The sequence below is a fragment of the Megascapheus bottae genome, chromosome 18 (genome assembly GCF_031878675.1).
Source record: "Megascapheus bottae isolate mThoBot1 chromosome 18, mThoBot2.hap1, whole genome shotgun sequence".
NCBI classification, from domain to species: Eukaryota; Metazoa; Chordata; class Mammalia; order Rodentia; family Geomyidae; genus Megascapheus; species Megascapheus bottae.
In genome coordinates, this window is record NC_143526.1 from 13,768,061 (window position 1) to 13,790,098 (window position 22,038).

At 39.4% G+C, this 22,038-nt stretch overlaps 1 protein-coding gene across 2 annotated transcripts in view; it reads left to right on the plus strand.

The window, feature by feature from the left end:
- The first annotated feature begins 250 nt into the window (after positions 1 to 250).
- Ralgapa2 (Ral GTPase activating protein catalytic subunit alpha 2) overlaps positions 251 to 22,038 on the plus strand; it is a 310,629-nt gene continuing 288,841 nt past the window's right edge. For both annotated transcript variants that reach the window (XM_090351922.1, XM_090351923.1), the window contains exon 1: positions 251 to 458. In XM_090351922.1, coding sequence (XP_090208048.1) covers positions 353 to 458 — 106 coding nt within the window. In that variant the 5' untranslated portion in view covers positions 251 to 352. The remainder of the gene's footprint in view (positions 459 to 22,038) is intronic.

The window sequence follows — 22,038 nt, forward strand, 5'->3', positions numbered from 1 at the left end:
CAGGGACGAACAGATTCAGTGGTGTATGGTGAGGTGGGTCCGATCCGGAGAGCGTGCTCGCATAGTTCCCGATATGGGGCGGGGAGGGAGAAGGCCGGTCCTTACCTTCCGCGGGGCGGGGCCGTCGGTTCCGCGTCGACGCCGTCTTCCTGACCCCGCCCCCTTGCCGGGCTTGGCCCGCCCCTCCTTCCTGGAGTCACTGCTGAGGCGGCGGCGGCGGTGGCGGCGGCAGCCGGGAGGGAGGCGGCGAGCGGTCAGCGCGACACGCGCGAGTCCGGGACCTTATGTGGTGACCCGTGCTGCCGTCAGCGCCTCCTGCCCCGCCGGCGGGGTTTGTGCTTCCCGCGGCGGGATGTTCTCCCGGAGAAGCCACGGGGACGTGAAGAAGTCCACCCAGAAGGTGCTGGACCCTAAGAAAGACGTGCTGACCCGCCTGAAGCACCTGCGGGCGCTGCTGGGTGAGGCGCGCGCCCCGGGTCGGGAACACCTGCCGGGGAGGGGGTGGGGGAGGCGCTCGTCGGTGACAAGCCCGGAGACCCTGGAGCGGGCGGGGTAGGGTGGCTGGGCTGGAGAAGCCGGGGCGGGGAAGGGGGGGGGTGGGGTGGGCGTCAAACCTCCTCAGTCCCGGCTGGGACCCCCCCACACACACCCGGGCATTGTTCCGGGAGAGCTGCAGCCTGGCCTCCGGCGCTGCGCTGCGCTGCGGTGCTCGCGTGTAAACTTCACTCTGGGTGCTCGTCCTCCCCAGGCACGGCGGTGACCGTGACTAGTCCCTGCCCTCCCCAGCAAATAAACCCAAGTGACAGGTACACTCGAGCGTGCGCGCGCACACCGCACACACACACACACACACACACACACACACACACACACACACTTCTACTCACCCCCCCCCCCGCGTGAACTGTCACATCCCCACATTTTAAAATTTTAATATTTGAGGCTGACACCTTAGGCTTAGGCAGACTGAAGTGGAAGCATGAGCTTACACTGAATTATCATCTTTCTCACTCCTTCCTATTTAAAATTTTGACTTTGGAATACAAAGCCCTAAATAGACTGATTTTCCAAATTTAACTGTCAGCAATCTTCCTGTGCCCCCCCCCTTTTTTAAATTAAGCATTATTTGGCGTTAGTGCTCTCTCTCTCTCCTCGCCCCTCTCCCCTCTCTCTCCTTTTTTGCCTCTGCCTCTTTTACCTGTTTGGAGGGAGGGGGGTGACCACCATGGTACTATGTTGTCTTTTGTTTTCATGACCTCCTGGGTGGAGGCTCTGCTTGAACAGCAGAGGGTCTGGAATTGACCTGAGGTGAAGCCCACCTGGTTGTCCTAAGTGTGAAGTGCCCACAGGCCTCTGGTTCTCTGTTGTGATCTCTCCTCTAACTACCCCTCCTCTTTTCCCTCTCCTCTAACTTCCCCTTTCCTAGCCTTCTCTTCCCTCCTTCTCTTTCCCTCCCCTCCTCTTCCATCTCCTCTCTTCTTTTTTTTATTTCCTTATCTTTCCCCCCTTTTCTTTCTTTATTATTAACTCTTATTAGGATTGATACACTTGCCTGCCTACGGGCAGACTTGTCCATAATCTATATGCGCTTTGAGGCCAAGAAAAAGTCACCCATGTTCCTTGTCTTTTTTGTGGGGGTGGAGGGAGGAAATATCCTTACTGGCACTGCCCATTAGATTTTTTCCCCTGAATTCTGTTTCTCTACCCTTTGAGCTCTATCTACCTCTTGCTTTTGGATGGTCTATTGGAGATAAATAGCCCTTTCCGGTTTGGGCTATTTCTGAACCAGAGCCTTAGATCTTAGCCTCCTGAGTAGTTAGGATTACAGGTATGAGCCACCAGCATCCTACTAAATCACTTTTTTAATGTGCTAACACTTGCGAAAATATAGTATAAAATAATTCATTTTATATGAGTTATTAAATAAATACCTTATTCATGGAATTAAGAGTTGCTAATTATTGGGACTGGGAGTGTGGCCTAGTGGTAGAGTGCTTGCCTAGCATGCACAAAGTACTGGGTTGGTTTCCTTCATACCACATACCCAGTAAAAAAAAAAAAGCTGGAAGTGGTGCTATGGCTCAAGTGGTAGAGTACTCTCCTTGAGAAAGCTCAAGGACATTGCCCAGGCCCTGAGTTCAAACCACAGGACTGGCAAAAAAAAAGTTGCTAACTATTAATAATAGTTACTATTAATAATAGCTATTAATAATAGCTACTTCATGGGGGTGGGGACCACCCCCCCAAAAAAAACCCAACCCAAACCAAACAAAACCCTAAATCCAAACACGAACAAAAAAACTAAAGACCCAGCATTCAAATGAAGTTACTCATTATCTCAGATTCCTCGAGATAAAACTTTCTTGTCCAGTTTGGAATGAAATGTAAATCAGTTACTGTTACAGGGTTTAGTTTCAAGACTTTTGAAAACAAAATGTGATGTTCGTGGTTTGGTTGAACTTTCCTCTTCCTGTAGTAAATACCACTTGCACACAGGTTGCTTTGTGACTGGGTTCTTGGTAGTGACTGATTAACACCTACTGTGGGGACATTTTTGATAAAGAAGAATTGAGCAGTATTTTAAAAACATTTGATACTTTGGAACTTTTGTCCTAGAGAATTTAAACCTTTGTTCTGTCTAAGTTGAGGAGCTTAAGTTGGCAACATTTTATAAAGACAGAATCAAACTTAGATTAGACTTGTTTTGTGGAAATACTCAGACCATTGCTACCATTGTGAGAAAGTAGATAATTTTCAAGGTTATGTAATTATGGTTTCTAAGGTGTAGGTCTTATTTTAAAGCACTCTTCTTGTTTCATTGAGCTTCTCATGATCTCAGATTTATAAGATAGAGAAGTTGTTTGAGTTTCATCAGGTATATTTGTTGCTGTTGATGCAGTTGTAATGGTCAGGATTCCTTTGTTTACTTCTATGATCTTTATATATGTGAGAACCTCTAGTCATAAAGTTTAATGTGAACTTTTGGGTACTGCCTATTTAAGACTAATGTTTGCTGAGAAAACAAAGGACTCTTGAAGTGAGGCATAGAAATTAAGCCAAAATCAAGAAAACTGAAGGAAATTAGTAGCAATCACAATTGTATTTAATGTATATATTTTATATAAGATTTGATTTTTACATATTTTATCTTCAAGTGATAACAAAGAGGTTATTTTTATTTTTTCACATGTAGAGTTATTACAACTGACCTAAGTTTGCACCCTTTCCCTGACATTTGCAGCTTTATGAACTTGGGTTAGTTGCTTACTCTATTTGGAAACCTCAGTTCCTTTACCTTCTTCAGTGAATATGGTATATGGTATGTTGTGGTGTGGTATTATATGGATTGAGTGTGATGTATAAGTGTCTTCAGCTTGGAGGAGATATTTAACAGTTCCCTTGTGCATTGTCTTCTTCTACCATTAATAGGATGCAGCAAGTATTTTGAGAAGTATTTCCCCTATCTTTCCTATTTTTGGTAATAGTGATGATTTAGTTTTTTCTTTATAGAAAATAGATTGTATTCCAAATAATTGTCTGAAAACAATGGTAGAAAATAGTCTGTATCCTAGTATTATGATAATGGCTCCATACTTGCTCAGATACTTTGGCTTGAATAAATATTGTAAATGGGGCATGTTTTTGTTTTTGTTTTTCCAGTTTTGGGGCTTGAACTCAGAGTCTGAGCACTGTCCCTGAGCTTATTTTGTTCAAGGCTAGCACTCTGCCACTTGAGCCACAGTGCTACTTCGGGTTTTTTCTGTATGTGTGGTACTGAGAGTTTCATGCATGCTAGGCAAGCACTCTACCACTAAGCCACAGCCACATTCCCAGACCTTTTTTTTTTTTGGTCTGGTCATGAGGCTTTGAACTCAGGGCCTGGGAGCTGTCCCTGAAAGTTTTTGTGTCATGTCTCCCTCCCTTTCACCCCCACTCAAGGTTAGTGCTCTACCCTTGAGCCACACACAGCACTACTTCTGGTTTTTCTGGTGGTTAATTGGAAACAAGAGTCTTAGGGACTTTCCTGCATGACCTGCCTTTGAATCAGTCCTCAGATCTCAACTTCTTGAGTAGCAAGAATTATAGGCAGTGCCTGACTTGGCCTGTTATTTTAAACTTTATTTTAGAGACAGAAAAGTGAAGCAAAGCAGGCTTTACAAAGGTGCCAAGCTATGTACTAAATTTGATTATATTTATTAACTGAATTAGAGGAAGAATGAAGAACTGACTTCATTGGGAAAGTAGATGAGTAAACAAAGCAGAGTAAACAAACATTCTATGTATTCTATGTATTTCTCCATCCAACATTCCATGTCTAACTGAAAGTTGGGTACCTAATATGAGTCTCAAATTAGGGTAAAGAAATTATATTAATATGATAAGCAATGAAAAACAATAATAAGCATGATTTTTTTTTTACATGTCCTGGGACTTGAACTCAGGGTCTGGGCACTATACTTGAGCTTTCTCAAGACTAGCATATTCTACCACTTGAGCCACAGCACCACTTCTGCCTTTTTCTCTGTATGGTATGGAGGAATCAAAACCAGGATTTCATGCATGCTAGGCAAGCACTCTACCACTAGGCCACATTCCTGGCCCAACACCGATATTTTATATAAATAAACAGTTGATTATGTGTTAGCCTTTATAAGGATATCAGAAGACAAAAAAAGAATGACATAAAAATGCTATCTTGACGGAGTTTTAATTCATTTTAGGGCCTGAAGAATGTATAGACTAGCTTGCTTGCTTTTCTTTCTTTCTTTCTTTCTTTCTTTCTTTCTTTCTTTCTTTCTTTCTTTCTTTCTTTCTTTCTTTCTTTCTTTCTTTCTTTCTTTCTTTTGCTAGTTGTGGGGCTTGAACTCAGGGCCTGAGCACTGTCTTTGGCTTTTCTCAAGGCTAGCACACTGCCACTTGAGCCACAACACCACTTCCAGCTTTTTCTATGTATGGGGTACCAAGGAATCAAACCTGGGTCTTTGTGCATGCTAGGCAAGCCCTCTTACCAGTAGGCCAAACTCCCGGCCTGTAGACTAGCTTTCTGAAATAAAAATGTAATGTGAGCAGAGCATGGTGGTGCATGACTGTAATCCTAGCACTCAGGCAACTGAGATAGGAAGATGTCAAATTCCAGGATTGTCTGGGCTTTATACTAGATTTCAGACTAGCCTTATTGCATAGTGAACCCTTGTCTAAAAATATTCAAAACAAGAAAAAGTAATTTGAGCTACATGTGCAATTTTTTGTCTGGGTTATTGTAATTAAATTAAAAGATGGAATTGAATTGAATATACTTATTTTAACTTCATGCATCTAATATATATATTATATTAATGGATAATATTCAATATTAACACTATTTTTCATAATATATTTGAAATAATTGTATATACTTCTTTATATTACAATGTATACTTATCTACTCTGTGCTTGTAGTATATATTCGTTCTTACTAGTCACATCCCAAGTATTCAGTAGCCAGATGTGGCTAGTGGCCACACATTGGACAGAGGGGGATCAGAATCTGGCAAAGTAGAAGAGAGCATTCCAACCAGTCAAAGGAAGATGGAAGAAGAGGTAGAAATACAGTGATGTAAGCAATCCAGCATTTATCCCATTTATCCTCTGAAGGAATGATGAGGAGTAGCATTGGGCATAGAGGAGCATTTCTCTGAAGGCACCAGCAGTGTTCAAAGGTTAATGTCAAAAGTGTGCAAAGACCTGGGGTAGAGGAGGACAGTGGGGAGAAGAGGCCCAGACTGTACATAACTCTGTTTGCCTCAGTTGATAGCTTAGTATCTATCCTGAAGGTGTGGAACTTTCTATTAGGCCAGTGGATAAGACTTGAGAATCATCTTTTCCAGTAGGGCCAGAATGAACATTTTGGGAGGAGTAAACCGAAAGCAGGGGGGTCCATTGAGGGAAATATGGAAGTAACAGCATACAGATGATGGATTGCCTGAAATAAGATGCTGTCAGTGAATGAAAAGAAGGAGTGGAATTCTGGAGATCTGAACATTAGATTTAGTGAGTGTGGTAATGAAATCCAGGGTTGCAGAAACAGACTCAGGAATGGTAAGTGTGAAGAAGAGATTCAGAGATCAGAGTTTATAACAGTAGAGTCAAATTAAAGATTTAGACCTCAGGTTTAGAACCAGAGAGAAAAGTTTCTTACAAATGTTCTATATATTGACCGAGCAAAAAATAACTTTATTTTCTCTGGTGCTTCTATTGCTTTAAATAGTTCACTTATAATTTCAAATAATGTTCTGTTTTAAAACTATTTTATTAGTAGTATTTTTTTTTTTGCATTTTGTTCCCCCCTTCTTTTTTGGCAGTACTAAGTTAGAACTCAGGGCCTTGTGCTTGCTCGACTGCGTCCTTTTCTGCTGTAGTTATTTTTCAAATAAGATCTCACATTTGTGCCTGGGCTGGTTTCCTGTATAGCTGGGATGACAGATGTGTGCCACCACTTCCAGCGTTTTTCTTGGTTAGATGGGATCTTGTGAACTTTTTGCACAGGATGATTGAATTGAAATACTTCCAGTGGTCACTTCTGAAGTAGTTAGATGGCTACAAGTTTGATCTATCATACCTGACTTGTTCCTCTCATTTTTAACTACAAACATTTGTCAAAATAGCCTTTTCTTTTTCTTTTCCCTTTTCTCCTTTCTGATACAGTTTTGCTGTATAGCGTAGGTTGACCTTGAGCTCTTGATCCTCTTGCTTCCACCTCCTGGGTGTTGGAATCACAGATATACCGTCATCATGTCTTCCCTCTGCTCCCCTCTCATTCCCTTCTTCGTTTATTTACCCTTCCTTCTATTTCCCCTTCTTTCTCCTTTGATATAAATAATATCTCTATAATCATCTTGGGAAACAGCCTTTTTTATATTTTGTGTTTTTTCCTTAGAATATGTTTTGAGCCAGTTAAATTACTGGGTTTGAAGCATGTTTATGATTTGATCCACATTGCTTTCTTCTGTTGCTTCATTGGCCCTGCCATCACCAAGGGTTGAGACTGTCATTTTCACTGTACTCTGACTAGCAAAAAAGACCTTTATATAATTTGATAATTCATGGTAGTTATTTGGAAAATGAGAGTGTATTAGAAGTAGAGAAGTTGGGAAGGAATTGTGGCTAATGATGGGCTAGTTTGGTGTTCTACATGTTGAGAAAAGATAAGATCCAAATAGAATGTCTGGGAGGAAGGTTGTGAAGTATAATGAGAAGATAGAGGGCTATGATATGGTTTGTTTATTGTCATCATCTCATTTGACTCTTCCCCCTACTCTGATGAAGGTGGTGTTCCTGCTCCCAACCTACAGAGGAAACTGAGATGCAATTCTTTGTCTTCTAGCTCCTAGCCTGTAAGTGACAGAGCAGGCATCCATATGTGCTGTGATTCTGCTAGTTATCTTGATTCAAAAGGATATTTACCCAATAGAAAATATATTTACCCATCAGAGTAAATGTTAACATATAAACAAGACTTTTGTTTATACATGTCTACTGAAAATGTTGCTGTGATGTTTGTAGCTCTTTTCCTGGTCTATCTGTAGTCTTCCAGGGAATACTACTTGGAAAGCTGATGTTTGATATGAACCTGTAAGGAGATAAAAAGTCTACTTTTGTGTTTCAGTGATCATTGATCTCTATATGCCCTTAGCAGGTCTAGCAGATGAATGTTAAGATATTTGCATAGGCACTAATGCCTCATAGGCATTCTATTTCCAAAATAAAGCTGTGAGATATTATTTCAGATTCTTCCTGCTGTCCTAGTGTCTTAGTTGACACTGTTTGAAGCAAAGAGATTTTGCCACAATGTTCATTTTGTTAGGTTTTCACGTTACTGATAGGTTATAACCTCCAAAATACAAAATTAATTTCTGATACTTATGTGTCATACAAATACACAGTCCTTGCTTCTAGGGCTTAAGTTTGTCTAGGATTTATGTCTGACCCCACAAGTTTTATTTACAATAACTGGGAAAAAAACTGTTTTCACCTTTTGTTCTGAGAAGGAAGGTTCAGAATTGGTAGATCCAGAATGTTTATTTTTATATAAACATTTCTGATTTGGATTTTAATTTTGTTTGCAGGCACTTTATTTGTGGTCAAGCACAAATACTGTTTATTATACTAATTTTTGGTCTCTAAATTGAATATCAGATAAAACTATTGGGAAATTGGTATTTTTAAAAATTAACTTTCACAGGACTGGGAGTTTGGCCTAGTGGTAGAATGCTTGCCTAGCATGCATGAAGACCTGGGTTTGATCCCTCGGTACCATATACATAGAAAAAAGCCGGAAGTGGTGCTGAGGCTCAAGTGGTAGGGCTCTAGCCTTGAGAGAGTCCAAGTTCAGGGCTCAGGCCCTGAGCTCAAGCCAAGGACTGGCAAAAAAAAAAAAATTGACTTTCACAGTAGCAACTGATTCTATTTAAACTTGGAATTATTCTAAAAATAATAGAATTTCCACTTTGAAAATTAAGAATAATTAATATGGTTGAGTGCTAATGGTTCATACCTGTGATCCTAACTACTCATGGAAGGTGAGATCTGAGGATTGATCAAAGCCAGCTCAGCAGACGAAGCACTTATCTCCAATTAACCAGCAGAAAGCTGGAAGTGGAGCTGGAATGGCTCAAGTAGTAGAGTGCTAACAGTGAGTTAGAAAGCCGAAGGGCAGCTCTTAGGCTTTCAGTTCAAGCCTCAGCACATAAAAGGATAATTAATATTAAAATGTAGTAAACAACTATCTTGTCCTTGGATGAAAAAAATTCAGTTACCATTTTTTTGTCCATTGTTTGAGTACATATGTCCATCTGTATACGTGTGTGTGCATGTGTGCACACATGCTATGTGTATGCTATTTATTCAGATTAATAAAGCTCAAGACCATTGCTTAGGCCTTAGAAGGAGATATAGATATGTAAACAATGGAACTTGCTAGAGGGTTTAAGCTGCATGGTTGAGTGGGGTAGTCACATGGTGCAGGGTAGGAGCAGTAGCCACCTCTCCTGAAGATTTCTGCCAGTGCTTCCTGAGGAAGGTCAGGCCTGATATAGGATTTGAATAATGGAAAAGGGACTTTGCCAAGTAGTCACAGCAGGTAGAAGAGCTTGTGCCAAGGTAATTGTGTGGGGTACCCTGGACTTAAGTGTACAGAGGCTTTTACCCCGTGGTATAAGTAGACAATGGTAATGTGGTGAATAATTTTATGTAGAGTTAGAGCAGTTGTCTTCCTTTGGTGAAGGAAGGATCTGGGAATCCCAGTCTCTCATGAGACTTAAATTTTAGAAGCTTGTAAAGAGGATGTTCTCATCCTATTGGAAGATGTATGATGGTGATCGTCTTTTGGAGACATCTACCTCAAATTGAATTCCACAATCAAAGGATGCAGAAGAGAAATGGAGAGTAGAGAGATGAGAGCCATGGACCCTGAATGAATGAAGAGGTTTAGCTTTCTCTGTGCCAGTTCCACCTCTCAGCTGATGTTACATGAACTGGTAACTGGCCTTTTTCTTAACTACTTTAAGTCTTGCAACTGAGAGATTAATTAATCTGCCAGGAAGACAGAGATTCCAGTTCAAGTGTGTGTGTGTGTGTGTGTGTGTGTGTGTGTGTGTGTGTGTGTGTGTGTGTGTGTGCAGTGTGTGTGTGTATGGGTATGTAGATATGATTTTTTATATTTCTTAAGAACTAGAGAATTTGTAAATAGGAACAAATTAAAAAGAACAATATTGAAAAAAGATAATGGGGTATAGTAATGGAAGAAAGGTATAATTGCAGTAGGTTTAAGAGTGGAGGGGCAGGATGGTGAACTTGATGAGAGGGACCAGCTCCTCCTCTGAGATCACTTAAAAAAGTAAGAACGCAGTGCTGGATTTGAGACATGTGGAGAGAGTTCTTTTTTTTTTTTTCCCTGTGGGTCATAGGGCTTGGACTCTGGGCCTGGGCGCTGTCCCTGAGCTCTTCAGTTCAAGGCTACCACCCTACCCCTTGAGCCACAGCTCCATTCCCCAGAAGAGAGTTCTTATACCATGATTTTGTTCTCTTTGTGAAGGTGTAAAGGTAAGGGATGAATTCATCTGCTGAGCCACTATCTTCACTGTCATGATGATAGAATCTTGGTATGTTTTGCTCCTTCTTTTGTGCCATGTGCCTCCCTTAAGAAAGGACATACTGTTACCTGTCAGGCCTTTTTTCCCTCCTGTTCTTTTTGGGAGTGGTCTCTTAAATACATGTAGCCAGAGGGGGAAAATTCTTCATAGAGTCAGAATAGTTTAAGTAGAGCAGGTATCACACCTCCTGCCTTACCAATCTGTGTCCATGTGCCTTTGGGTGGATGTGAGGTGAGACTTCTTTATGCTTTCTGGGATCTTTCCTCTCTAGACCTTTCAGTGTGGAGCATATTCCTGCTTGCCAGCTGCGAATCTGGTGTGTAAGGGTCATTTTGATTTTCTGTTCTGTGCCTTACATGTGATTTAACTCCTCTAAGACATAACTCCACAGTATTAATAGCTTATGTTCATGTGACACTTTATACTTGTGGTGTGAAATAGCTTATCATATTTCAAGTTAGTCTAAAGTGCTATTGTAAGAAATAAGTTCTTATTAATCTTAAAAGATTGTGAATGTATTTGAGATAGTATGCAGTGCAAGTTACAGTCTCCTGGTTTTGTCAGTTCAAGTAGTTCTTTTTAGGCAAGAGGACGCAAATCTACTAGCAAAACCAAACAACTAAGTATTTGATGAAATTAAAGAGAAACCTTCAGAAAGTGTATCTTTGAAATGATTTATCTTAAATTCTTAGTTGAACTTTGTGTCTGAGATAGTTTGGAATTCTTTGTTCAGGGTTTTAGCTTTGAGTTTTAGAAGGGAGATGTTTTATACACCTTTGTGTCTTTTATATTGTTTTAGAAGCTGGAACCACATGTGGAAGATATTGAACTTTAAAAGTACTTGTAATCTCTACAGTACACACATGGTTTGATTTTGCTTTTGTAGTTGTAGTTTAGTTTTAAACATCCTTTTTGATGAAGCTTAGGAACCCATTGATACTGCCTTATGTTTGATTTTATGTGTTAGCACATAGTCGTTGATCATTAACCATGCCTTTGAGGACACACAGTTAGAGTAGCATTGGTTCTATACTATGTGCAGCATGATTGACAGCCTGGCTGATACATTTTGAATCCAGCCAAGGTTGAGCTTCTTTGGACCATTCCCAGCTCAGTATTGAACAGAGTGGGAAAATTAGTGCTGCACATTTCTGTGAAACCCAGATTCCTCTAATGAGTACTTGAATTAAGGACATTGACTTTGCCAAATTTTTCTCAGAACTGTGCTGAAGTCTGATTCTCTTCCTACTCAGTCTTTTTTTCTCCTTCATAGAAGTCAGAGCTGCATTGTTATCTGCAGCCTCTCCTTGCTTTTTCCAGCTTATTTCCCCTTTATCTTTCTCAGAGGGTTCTCCCTGGTAAATCTCTTATATGTTTAGTTCTCAGTATCTACTTCTCAGAGAGCCTAAACTTAAGACACCATACCTTCTATTTTCCTACAAGGTATTTTCCATCCCACTCTGTAATATTCTTCTAGGACACCACACAAGAGCATGACATCTACATGCTCCTGTCCTGAAGTCATCTCTCCTCAGAATTCCCATAGCTTTCTGTAATTCTAATTTGTGGTGTTCTTGGGCTCTGTGTGTGTGTGTGTGTGTGTGTGTGTGTGTGTGTGTGTGTTTGCATGTGTGCATGCATGTGCACACACATATGCCTGGACTCACATTTATGTACATTTACATGTACATATGCACTTCTATTGGGGCTTGAACTTAGGACCTGGACACTGTCCCTGAGCTTTTTTGCTCAAGGCTGGTGCTCTACCACTTGGATCATAGCTCAACTTCTAGTTTTCTGCTGGTTAGTTGGAGAATCTCATGTACTTTTCTTTCTGGCTGGGCTGGCTTTGAACTGGGATCCTCAGATCTCAGCCTCCTGAGTAGCTAGGATTATAGCATGAGCCACCAGCACCTGACAAGACATATCACCTTTAACTGAAATAAAAAGTTAATAATAAAAATACTTGAAACTTGTAAGAGGAGAAATAGTTATATTCTCAATACATTAAAAAACTAATCCTACATATTAACAAGAAATATTATATATTGTTCAAAATATCTATATACAGTCATAAATGAAGAAATGATAAGGTTCATGTTTTAAATATTACTCTTCACAGACAATTTAAAGAATATAATATCTTCACAATGATATTAGCAAGTTGTTAATTTTTTTTCTTTCTGTGTAGTATATGAACTTTCTGATATATATATTTGATATGACTGTAGTTTGTTATAGTCTTTCTGAAAAATAATTTGTTAATGTTTATCAGTGGTCTTTAAGATTTATTTATCATTTCTTCCTCTTCTAGGAAATTATAATTGGTGAAATTCAAATAGTATTCTATTGAGAAATGAGAAATGCATTGAAATATTGTTTGAGTTTTTTTTTTTTTTTGCCAGTTCTGGCTTGAACTCAGGGCATGAACACTGTCCTTGGGCTTTCTCAAGGCTTGAGCTCTACCACTTGAACCACAGAACCACTTCCAACTTTTTTTCTATGTATGTGGTACCAAGGAATTGAACCTAGGTCTTCATGCATGCTAGGCAGATACTCTACAACTAGGCCAAACTCCTGGCCCTGTTTGAGTTTTTGTCAAAGCAGAATTCACATAACAGTAGGACTTAGAGCTGTGACTCCTTGCTGTAGAGCCACACACACCAGAACATTTTCATCACAATGGAAAACTAACAATTGACCACTTACCTCATAACCAGATGGGCTTCTTATTTTTATTTTTGCTTTGATTGTTTTAATAGTATAATAATACTACCAGAGGGTAGGGTAGGGTAGGATATGTTGAGTACTTATACAACTCAGGACTCTGTGTTGCAAGTAACAAAAACCCAGTTTAAGCTAATTTAAGCAAAGGAAGGGATTGAGTAACACATATACATAAACAATTAAGGGCACATTTGACATTGGTTATATCATCCACAGAATTACACATATTGTCTAAGGGAATTTACTCATATTCATCTCCTTTTGGTTTTTCACCTCTCTCCTTTGTGGAAAAATATTCATTTCTGCTTTCAGTTATGGGTTAGGTCAGGTTTTCTGCCTTTTCTATTCTCAATCTACCTCATCCAAGTATAGGCTTTGTCAGGCTGATGCATCTCTGCAACTAGTAAGTAATGGGAATAGTATGGTCCCCCTCCTCAGGCTCAAGTCAGTGCATGAGAACCTCTCTGATTGGCTTTGCCTGGATCTTGGCCTAATCTGTGCTAATCCTGAGGTAGGGGAAGAGTCAAGTAAGGAGATGAGTTAGTTTGGATCACTTGTATTGTTGGTAGAGTTCATATCTGGTTCCTATGTTTCTGAGAAAGTAATTCTGGAAAGGCATTCTAGCATATTCTTACATAATACAGCACTGGTTTTATTCTGTGTTGTGTATCTATGTCCATTTATACCACAAAATGAAGTTCATTGGTGTGTGTGTGTGTGTATGTGTGTGTGTGTGTGTGTGTGTGTGTGTAACATTTTGTACATTTTACTTAAGGCTGTGGATGACATTTGTTGATTATTCGTTAATTTCAGGGAGATGAAGAATTGCCTTTTGAACAAATAGAATTGGCCACTTTTTAAGTTTACTTAGGTTGGACTATCTTAATTTGTTAAATTTCATTTTACATATAGTTATAAGCACTGCTATTTGCAGGTGATGCTCCAGATATAGTGGAACTCTCCTTTTATTAAGGTAAATGGACAACAAGCAAATAACTATTACTACTTCCAGGTATTGATAATAGAAAAATGAAACTTGACAAGAGAGTATGCGTGGGTTCATTGAGATGTTGGGACTAGGGAAGGCCTTTCTGCAGAAGAGGAGTTTAGACTGAAACCTAAGTTAAATGAGGGAGCAGCTTTGTGATTATTTTAGGAAATAGTATTCCAAGCAGAGGGAACAGTAAGTGCAAAGGCATATAGTTATATAAATAGGCTGTGAATCTCGCTAAAGTCCATAGAGTTAGGAAAGAAAGGGAGCAAGGCAAAAAGAGCAGGGTTTGGAGGGGAAGTACAGGTAGATCTAGGTAGGGCACATCTTACTCTAAGTAACAGAGGACTTGGGGAGGGGCCACAGAATATGAAGAGCACGAGAAAGGTCTGAACTGACCTTTATATCTTTGAGAATTACTGTTGTTCCTGCATGAAAGATAGACTTGCCTGGTTAGCTTACCAAAGATTGGTTTTGTGATTATGAGCTTTCTTTTCAAAGTTTCTTTGGCGTTAAAATGTCAGATCCTTTGGCTCAACAGTGAACAGCAGTGACTTGTAACAGAAAAGGAGAAAGAGAAAGAGGAATGATATTGGAAAAGTGGCCATTGAACCATGGCACAAACAGGTGTGAGGGAAGATGGGGGTACACACAGCCTGTGTTCCTTCTATGCAGGGGGCAATGATGAAAAGATGGAGCTTATAACAGACAATGCAGAAATGAGCTTGCTCTTATCCAAAACTGTAGTCACAGTAGTGACAGAATAAAAAGTACCTCAGATGTTGGCAAAAACAAAACAAAACCAAAAACCAGGATCTGCCTGATGCTGGGTGAAAAAGAATGAACACAGGGAAATGTTGAGGGTTCAGTATTGAACACACATGATTTTTGTGAACTTTTGTTAGGCTACAAGCCTTACATTTTTATCTGGATAGGTGAGATTGAGATTAATTAAGGACTACCACAAGAGGACAGACGCATGTACATTTCTGGGTCCTGAGCTTGTTCCCTGTGAAAAATCACAGTATATTCTTTCATTCCACCCTCTTGTTGTTTCAGCTGCGGGAGCAGCCCAAACTCTGAAGTCCTTCAGACTTGGACAACACACAAGTAGAAAATACTATTTCCAGGTATTGATAATAGAAAAATGAAGCTTGACAAGAGTGTATCTGTGTGCCTTTGTCTAGATGCTGGGTTTAGGAAAGCCTTTCTGAAGAAGAGCTACTGACTTCCCAGTAGACTACCTCAACAAATCAATAAAACTGGCTTTTCATTTTATTTGGAGGAAAGGCTATACTCTTCTGCTCAATTCTTGCTTGTATTCCCATGCTCTTGGTTAAGTCTCCTTCCTGTCTCCCGAAAATCCTGTCTTCGGTAATACGGATGTTCAAACTAGAGGTTAGATGTAAGAAGAGGCTCTTATGATAGTGCTCTAGAACTGTCATTTCTGAGTATAGATCATATCTTTAGCTTTACTGTGTGCTATTAAAAAGACTTCTGGCAGTTGACATTCAGTACTGTGTTTAAGCAGACTCAAAAGTTGACTCATATCGTCTAAGACTAGGTATTACAAATGAATCTCTCCTTTTCCTTCAAAGTTGTCATGCATTTGTTCATACCTGTACAGTGCAAGCTGTTCAGTAGCCGGACAGAGGCAATTTGTTCTTGTCAGATTCTATTTTTTTATGCTTTTGAGAAAATGTTATCTAGAGAAACATAGCTTTTCATAGAGACAGAATTTCTACATAATCTAAACACTTAGATCATTGCAGGCATTATTTATAATGTATGTGCTATTACAGAAACATAATTAAGGTATTGAACAGGAAATTTATTTACCATTTTTAGAGCCTTTTAGAATTGATAAAAATGCTACTTTATTATTTGGGTTTTGACTTTTCTTCAGAGTTGAAAAGTTTGACCTGTTGTCATGAGTTGTTACTGCTGAATTGTTATTTTTTTCCTTTTATGGTGTATAGTCTGGCTTGAAAAATATCTCTTTCCAAAACTCTCTGGAACCTGTCTTCCTCAAGAAATAGTATTTTCTCCTTGTTCTAATATTTACATACTTAATATAAAATTTCAGTCAGTGAAAAAGCAAGCAATTTTTTTCAAAAAATTGGAAAAACTACTTAAATTCTGCAATCCTGATACCTATTAGTTATTACTTTTTTTAAAACAATAAACCTGTGGTTTGTGTTTGCTGTGCTGTTTCTGTTCTCTATCCCTCATATACTTACATATATATACCCATATACAGTTGTGCACTCATACAGAACTAATAATCATTATTCATGATTTGACATTTTTTTTTTCCCTTCCAGTCCTGGAGACTGAACTCAGGGGCTGAATACTGTCCTTGGGCTTTCTCAAGGCTAGAGCTCTACCTCATGAGCCATAGCATCACTTCTGGCTTTTTCTGTGTATGTGGTACTGAGGAATTGAACCTGGGTCTTAGTGCATGCTAGGCAAGCAATCTTACCACTAGGCCAAACGCCCAGCCCCTGATACTATTATTTTTGACATAACATTTCTTGCATATTTTTGCACATTAGCAAGGAAAGAATTACCTAAATCCTTAAAATTGCTATTGTCAGGGCTGGGAGCATGATCTAGTAGGAGAGTGCTTGCCTAGTGTACACGAAGCCCTGGGTTTGATTCTTCTTCTTTCTGCATACATAGAAAAAGCTGAAAGTGGTGCTATGGCTCAAGTGGTAGAGCATGCTAGTGTTGAGAAAGCCCAAGGACAGTGCCCAGCCCAGGTCCTGAGCTCAATCCCCAGGATTCTTCAGATTGCAAATTTCATTCTTTTTCATATTGTCGGTTTATTGTGTGCCAGGGAGTTCCTTCAAACAAACAGGGGAAGGGGCTTCAGTTGTTTGTAGGGGAGTGTCTGGGTTGCTGATCAGGAAAGGCTACTGCATTGAGTCTTTGCTAAGCTAACTTCCCAGAGAATCCTTCTTTTAAAATCTGATCCAAAGAAAGGTTGTTCTCCATGGAATGTGGTTCTGATGGCTTTTTAAAATTAACCAACTCTGGATCTTCTTTTGGGTTTTATAACTATTTTTTGTGACTTACATTGTCTCCTATGTTCTTTCCTTGTTTTAACACAAAATAAAACAAAATATATTTCTAGGTGTGTTCCTCTATACCTTCTCTGTCATTTCCTTTTAACATTGGATTTCATCACTTGAGCAATGTGGGATCCTAATTGTGTGGGTACCAGACTTGCTGGTGAGCTACCCTTTCTAACTCTTCTTCCTACAGGTATTAAAAATCCTACTTCCTTCCTGAAGCTGCTGGAGGGTTAATTGAATCACTATTCAAAGCTATTTTAAGTTTTTATTATCATTATTAATCATGATTGTTTGGCACAGAATATTTGATGGCTCTCCCCATCTTTTCTACTACTTTTTTGTTTCCTTAGTTGTTAAAAATGGAAGAAAGCCAGGCACTAATGGGTTATCTATAATCCTGTTTACTCAGGAGGCTAAGATCTAAGATAATGGCTCAAAGTCAGCCTAGGCAGGATATCTCTGAGACTGTTATCCCCAATTAATCACCAAAAAGCTGGAAATGAAGCTGTGGCTCAAGTAGTAGAGTACCAGCTTTGAGCAAAAAGAGCTAACCTGGGTCCAGAGTTCAAGCCTCAGTATCAGTATTCTTTGACTTTGGTTTAGACTGTAGTATAGACTATCTCGAATTCAGATAAAGAAAAGGCAAAACAATAGTGCATTCGACTGTAAAAAGTCTGATATAACTTGATTTATATGCAATGAATATATTTACTGTATTTAGATATACATTTGATTTGAACTTCTCATTTCATTGGTATATATGGTATATATGGTATACATATATAGGTATATGTCATCGATATTTAATATTTATTGAACAAACTTGATATCGAACTTTCCATGTAAGAAGTTTGACAGTATTTTAAATACAGATTGTGCTACTTTTAAAACTTTTAACTCTCCTTTTTTAAAATGTGTCTTCATACACTGTTGTTGTTTTTTTTTTTTTTTGCTAATCCTGGGCTTAAGGTCAAGGTCTGAACACTGTCCTTGGACTTTCTCAAGGCTAGAGCTCTACCACTTGAGCCTCAGCACAGTTTTCGGCTTTTTTCTATGTATGTGTTACCAAGGAATCGAACCCGGGTCTTCCTGCATGCTAGGCAAGCACGCTACCACTAGGCCAAACTCCCGGCCCCCCACTATTGCTTTTTACACACAGACTGTTGTCAGTCTTGGGTAACAAAATATTACCATCTTTCTTATTTCTAAGAAGTTTGCTTTGTAAGTTCTATGTTATTATTTCTCTTCTCTTTTTTTTGCCCTTGGTTAATCTCATATTGTTATTGTATCTGACTTTGTTACCTGGTATATACATTCATTTGTTTATTTGAAATAGGGAAAGGGGGGAAACTGGATGATTGGGAGGGGTAAGGGAGGGGAAATGGGGACAAAAACATGAGACGGGGTATCAATGTGTGAGAAGTAATGCACCTATTTCCTGGTGAATGTCACTGTAACTCCTCTAAACATTACCCTGACAATAAAAAATAAAATAAATGAAAATAGTATACCTTAGGAAAAAAAGTGGTCTAAATATAACTTTTACAACTTTTTTCTGTTGACAGCACACTTTGAATTTGACAACTTTTAAACTTGACCAGCATACTATTGTTGCTGTCAAATTTATTTCAGCTATCTCTGTAAGAATGTTTTTGGTTTCAAGTAACAGAAAATTAAATTATAAACAAGTACCAAGGATTTTTTTCTCCTATAAAAAGGTACTAGGCCAATTCTCATACTCAGAAGAGATACTGAAGCAGGAAGATAATGAAATTTGAGGCTAGGTCATCTTGAGCTAAATAATAAGATCATCTCAAGACAAAAACAAAAATTCCCTAAAACCAAAAAAATCAAACCAAACCTAGAAAAGCAAGAGGTCCAAAACCAAGACAAATTTTGAATTAGATAATTTAGCAACTCACTGATAATGACAGTCCAGGCTCTTCTGCCTCTGCTTTTACATTTTTAGTATAGTTGGTTTATCTTTAATGTGATGAAATGCCCAGGTAAAAAAAGATTCAGCGGTAGATTTTAAGTCCCTTTACGGACCATGAATCATTTCACAAATACCTCCATCAGACTTCCTTCTATTTGGACTCTCCAGCATTGATTGGATCACAAGCTTGAGCCCTGTAAGTCACTGGCACAATGTATATGGCCATCATAATTGACTCAACTGTATCAGGTCTCAACCATAGGATTCAGAGCTCTCTAGAACCAAAGTTCCCTCCCCCTGAGAGGGGCATCACTCTGTGGAGGAAAGTCCCTGAACAAACAGGCACTGTTAGGAAAAGTAATGGTCTATTTGTAGGGGGTGGTGAGCTGGAGTGGATCCAACAGTGTCTGCTCTAGGCTGTTCTCACTTTTTTGCAATGCTATGCAGAATTCCTAAGGAAATGAATTTTCAATTAAAAAGTGTGCTTATATTATGGGGGGTTTTATTGTTCTATCTCCACACATTTATGCTGTATTTCATCAATCCCATCTCCTCTAGCATACTCCCTGTCCTCCTCCCCCAAAGAAGAATTCCCCACAGGTTTCCTTGTTCTATTTTCATAGTTGCAAATAATCTCTTTGGACAGTATTGAACTTCCTTTATCCTTCTCACCAGCTCAATCCCTTCCCACTAGTCCCCACCCACTGATAATCTAGATCCCCTCCCCCATCTCCCTACTGATCAACAGCTTTCTTTGAGTTTTTATGCTATTCACCCTCTTTCTTGTTCCTTTATAGATATTTTCCAGATTTGAACAGTATAACAAGTATGTACAGCATTGTTATAGTGTGCTTATGAAACAAGTTTGTCAATGAAGCTAAAGGACAAGTTTATGTCCAGCAGATAAGAATATATAATTTATATCCCAACATGCCTCCAAAGTATAATGCCTGGCTCTAGCCTCCAGTCTTTCTTGTGGATCAGGCTAGGGGAGTTTGGGCACATATGTATCAGCTCTTGGCACTAAGAGAACTGAACATTGGTCATTGGATTAAAAGTATTTGCTTCTTTAGGGCAGTGGTAACAAACTGGATAGCACTGGATGCTTTCATTGGACTGGAGAATTTCAAGTGTTTTATTATTATATGACATAAATAACGATAATTTTTATCTCACATAGGCCAATGTGCTAGGCTCCCAAAAATAATTTCAGTTGAATCAAGGTTGAAGCTAAGACTAAAATTATTATTGTTGTTGTTGTTATTCAGTCCTGGGGCTTAAACTGAGGGCCTAGGCATTGACCTAAGTTTTTTGCTTAAGACTAGTGTTCTGCCACTTGAGCCACAACTCCACATCTGGCTTTTTAGAGATAAGAGTCTCATGGACTTTGCTGGCTTCAAACTGTGTCTCCTAGTTCTACCTACTTAGGATTATAGGCATGAGCCACCAGATCCCAGCAAGACTAGGATTTTGTTGTTGTTGTTGTTAGTCATGGAACTTGAACTCTGAGCCTGGGCACTGTCCGTGAGCTCTTCAGCTCAAGGCTAGCACTCTACTCCTTGAGCCACAGCACCGCTTCCTATTTTCTGATGATGAATTAGGGATAGGAGTCTTATGGACTTTTGTGCCCAGGCTGGCTTTGAACTGTGATCCTCAAATCTCAGCCTCCTGATTAGCTAGAATTACAGGTGTGAGCCATGGATGCCCAGCCATAATTTTTTCTTTCTTTTTTTTTTTTTTTTTTGAGTGACTGTGTTGAACAGGAAAAGGAAAAGGGGCAACGAAAGGGATAATTGGATAGATGATCAGAGAAAGCCAAATTGAGAAAGAAAGGCCTAACTTGAGGGACCTTAGGGACAGTGATAAGATAGTTGGTGTTAGATTTCAGAACAAAGTGGGATTGAAGTGTTGTTAGAATTTGGGTTCCAGATGTGAACAAGAGAAAGAAGAAATGGCAGATGACAGGAGAATGAATTGTTTGAAACTGAGACTTTGGAGGTAAGAAGTAATGACTAGGTCTTGTACCTTGCTGTGGGTGTGGATAGTGGAGGTGGGGTGCCAGACAGGTTCATTAGAGATGAGGAAGTTAGGCATCATCCTGGTAAATGTTGAAATCACCAGGAATGAAGGCAGAGCTGGTTAGTAGAGAGAATGACTGTGAGATTCCAGGCAGTGGAATCTTTGGAAAACTCCTGTGGTGTGTGAAAGACACTGTATCATTCCAGTTGATGGAACCTGTTGGTATATAGACTAACGCTATGAGAGCAAAGGAGAATGTTTTATGTGTGAGGTGGTAAGGACCAGAATGGTCTAAAAATTGTATTGGGGAGCAGGGAGACCACACATACCACCTTAATCAAGGTGATAGATGGAAAGAGGACAAAAGCCCTCCCTGGTGACTGTAAGGGAAACTGTTCCCAAAGAGCTGTTGGTTTTCAGGAGGAGCCCAGGGGAAGGGGGAGATTCTTAAAGATGCAGAAGAGAAGGAGATTTTTGTGGAGCTTTCTTGAATGAAATAAGTGGGAGGACTGAGTTAATGATGCCCAGAGCTATGTGAGGATGATAGTTAAGAGATGAGGATCTTGGGAAACAAGGGATTTACCATTATAGAAGCCTGAGTATAAGACTGATGCAATGTCTCTTACCTCAGAAGTAGCCCCAGATTCCTTCTAATATAGTCTTATTACTGAATGTGGTCACTTAGGTAGCTTATGATTGCCAAGTGAGGAGATAGGTCAAAGAAGAATCTTTTGTCATACTGACAGTATGGAGTGGACTTAGGAAGGGTCAGAATTACCTTGAGTATAATAATGGTTAGCTTCTGAATTATTTCAGAAGTACTTCTTTTTAAATATGTCAAATGCCTAAAAGTAAATGAAGATCAAAAGTATGGTACTTCCTTAGAAAAAAAAAGTTTTTCAATTGTATTTTATTGTTGAGGTGATATAAAGAGGGGTTTCAGTTACATTCATCAGGTAGTGGGTACCTTACTTCATGAACATTGATGCCCCTTCCAATGTTTTTCTTCCAGTATCTCTCCCCTCACCCCCTCCCAGTCATCTTGTTTTTCCCCTTCCCTATTTAAAATAAATAAACATATATACAATATACCAGGTACCAAGGTCATGTCATATACAATGATAATATGAGATAAACCGTAAGGAGAGAAATAAAACA